This window comes from Corapipo altera, unplaced genomic scaffold (assembly GCF_003945725.1).
Source record: "Corapipo altera isolate COAL_440 unplaced genomic scaffold, ASM394572v1 75, whole genome shotgun sequence".
NCBI classification, from domain to species: Eukaryota; Metazoa; Chordata; class Aves; order Passeriformes; family Pipridae; genus Corapipo; species Corapipo altera.
The window spans coordinates 5,184,535-5,186,820 of record NW_020884887.1 but is presented as its reverse complement, the minus strand read 5'-3'; the positions used below and the strand labels follow the sequence as shown (position 1 = coordinate 5,186,820).

General features: G+C 47.6%; 1 protein-coding gene across 2 annotated transcripts in view; it reads right to left on the bottom strand.

Moving 5' to 3' along the window:
- Positions 1–1,295: 1,295 nt before the first annotated feature.
- PWWP2A (PWWP domain containing 2A) overlaps positions 1,296–2,286 on the bottom strand; it is a 32,139-nt gene continuing 31,148 nt past the window's right edge. Inside the window, exons 3-4 of one of the 2 annotated variants that reach the window (XM_027643201.1) lie at positions 1,962–2,039; positions 1,296–1,346 (exon numbers count right to left, since the gene is read on the bottom strand). In XM_027643201.1, coding sequence (XP_027499002.1) covers positions 2,008–2,039 — 32 coding nt within the window. In that variant the 3' untranslated portion in view covers positions 1,296–1,346; positions 1,962–2,007. Of the gene's footprint in view, positions 1,347–1,961; positions 2,040–2,286 lie in introns of those variants that run through there. The other variant, XM_027643200.1, reaches the window with a different exon arrangement.

The following is a 2,286-nucleotide window of genomic DNA, read 5'->3' as shown; positions in this document are numbered from 1 at the left end:
TATTGGGTGTCATCTTGAATTCATTTCAGGAAGTCTGTATGTGTCTGAAATTAAGGAGCTTCAGCCTTTCACTAACAAGCCTGAAAGGAAAAGCCTTTCCAGCCACAGTGGGTTTGGTGCTTTATTTTCATTTTTGTCTCTGCAGCTCTGGAGGGTTTTTTTCATCATTTAACTCTGTCCTGCTGCATTTTTAGTTTAGTACCTGCTCGTGAACCATCTCAAGTCTGCAGTGAGTATTAAGTCTATGGGAATTAAAATATCATTGTCAGAAGAGGAGAGAAGCCCTAATTTGCAGCTTGTGCATCCTCCAACATCTTCTGCATAATTAAAATGTCACTTAAGTAAATAACAACCACTGGCCTCTGGGATTTCCCTGTGCTGCAACTGAGACTGAGACTTTACTGGAGTAAAGCTTCTGTGCAAGGCTGAATTTCCTGCAGTGGTGAAGTTGGGGCAAATGGTTTGGTGTGTGGATGGGAGGATGTATAGAAAGATTTTGCCCCTCAGAGCTGCTGGAGAAGGGGTTGCCAGGCAGAGGCCTATGGTAGCCAGGCAGAGGCTGACCTGGCCCAGGCCTGTGCAGGGCCAGGGGGCTGATCAGCTGTGGAACCACTGCTGCGGAACCTGAGCTGAGCTCTTCAGCTTCAGGGAAGGCTTAGAGGCTTGGGATCAGTATAAATGTTAATAATCTTCCCTAAAACCTGGAACACCACAGAGCAAAGGTGTCCAAGCTGCTGCAGGGGAGCCCTGGGCAGAGCTGGGCTGGGCTGAAACTCCTAAGCTTGACTTGTGCCCAGACTGAGGCACTCAGGGATGTGTGAATGAGCTTCCCCTGAGCTCCTGGTGCAGCAAGGCTGGGCAGGGAGGTCTGTTCCTGCTTTCTCCAGAGTGGGAAAGCAGCTGGCCCTGGAAGCAGCTCAGTCTGTCCCTGGAGCCCAGCAGCCCACAGGGCTGGAGGGGGGCAGAGAGGTCAGCTGGGCTCTGCCAGGTGCCAGCCCCAGCATCACTGACTGAGCAGGGTAAGCCTGGGCCCTGGGTTTCACTCCCCCGCAACATCTGTACACACCTTTGGAACAAACAAAAATGGAACCACTTTGGAACTACTCTGGATGCTTCAAATTTTCTATATCGTTATGACCAATGAATTTCTATCTTTACCCACTCTGTGTGTGCAGCTGTTACTCACCCCTGTGTGGCTGCTGTGCCAAGTTACAAGCTGGCTTTTAGCAACCTCCTGCTTCTCTTACAAATGAGTTCAGTGACAGATTCTGTTCCTTCCATCCTGTTCCTGCTTCAAGGCCTGGAGGGCTGCAAATACCCCTTCTTGGCTGGAGGCTGGGTAACTTCTGGAAAATAAAGCACAACAAAACTTTTGAAATTCCTACCTGCTATACAAACACAGCCTCAATCAGTGCAACTTCCCTGCCTGACATGTCCCTGTAGTTTTGCAATGAAGCAGGAGTGCAGCTAATTTGCTTCCACACTTGTGTTTGTAGTTAATTGGACTGTGTGAAAGACTCACTGGGAATTGGGCACATGGTTACTGAGGGCTCAAACCTCCAGGTCATCCCTGCTCAGTGCCACTCTCCAGCTGGACCAGAAACCTCTGACATGTTATCTACCACCACAGCAAGTTCTCCCCTAGGTAAAATTCCAATTAATTGCCTGAAAGTCCTTTTGCATTGTCCAAATCTTGAACAAGTGCATGTATTTTGCTTTTGCTTTTTAAGGGTTTTTTTAATGTCTAAACTAGTCCTCAAAGCTGCCCCCAGTAAGGTAACTGGTACTTCCTCCTGGTGCCACTGCCCACAACTCCAGTGCAGTGCCAGGGAGTTGTGAGTCGCATGTGTTGGACTTAAAACCTCTAATAGGAAAAAAATGTTTTATGAAATGTAATCTTTTAAATATAAGTGCTCTTAAACCAACAAGTCCCTTGCTAATTTGTTCCAATAGTTACTCACCCTCATTGTAACCAGCATGTGCCTCTTTTCCACTCGTTGTCCATGCTCAGCTCCCGCTTTTGTTCCTTCTTCCTTTGCCTGCCAAATACAAAACCTTTTAGTACCCCCCCCCGAATGTTGCATAGAAATAGAGACCTGTTGGTCTTGTCCATGAGCTGAAGAGACAGGGCTGGGTTAAGTCTCTCCCTGTAAAAAATTTTCTCCAGGATTTCCATAATACTTGTGGCTCAGACCCTCCATTTTTGACAGCAGAACTGACACTGGGATTTGTCTCCCTTCTGCCCTGTGCAGAGGTTTTTATTCCTTTGTTTGTACCCTCAGAGAC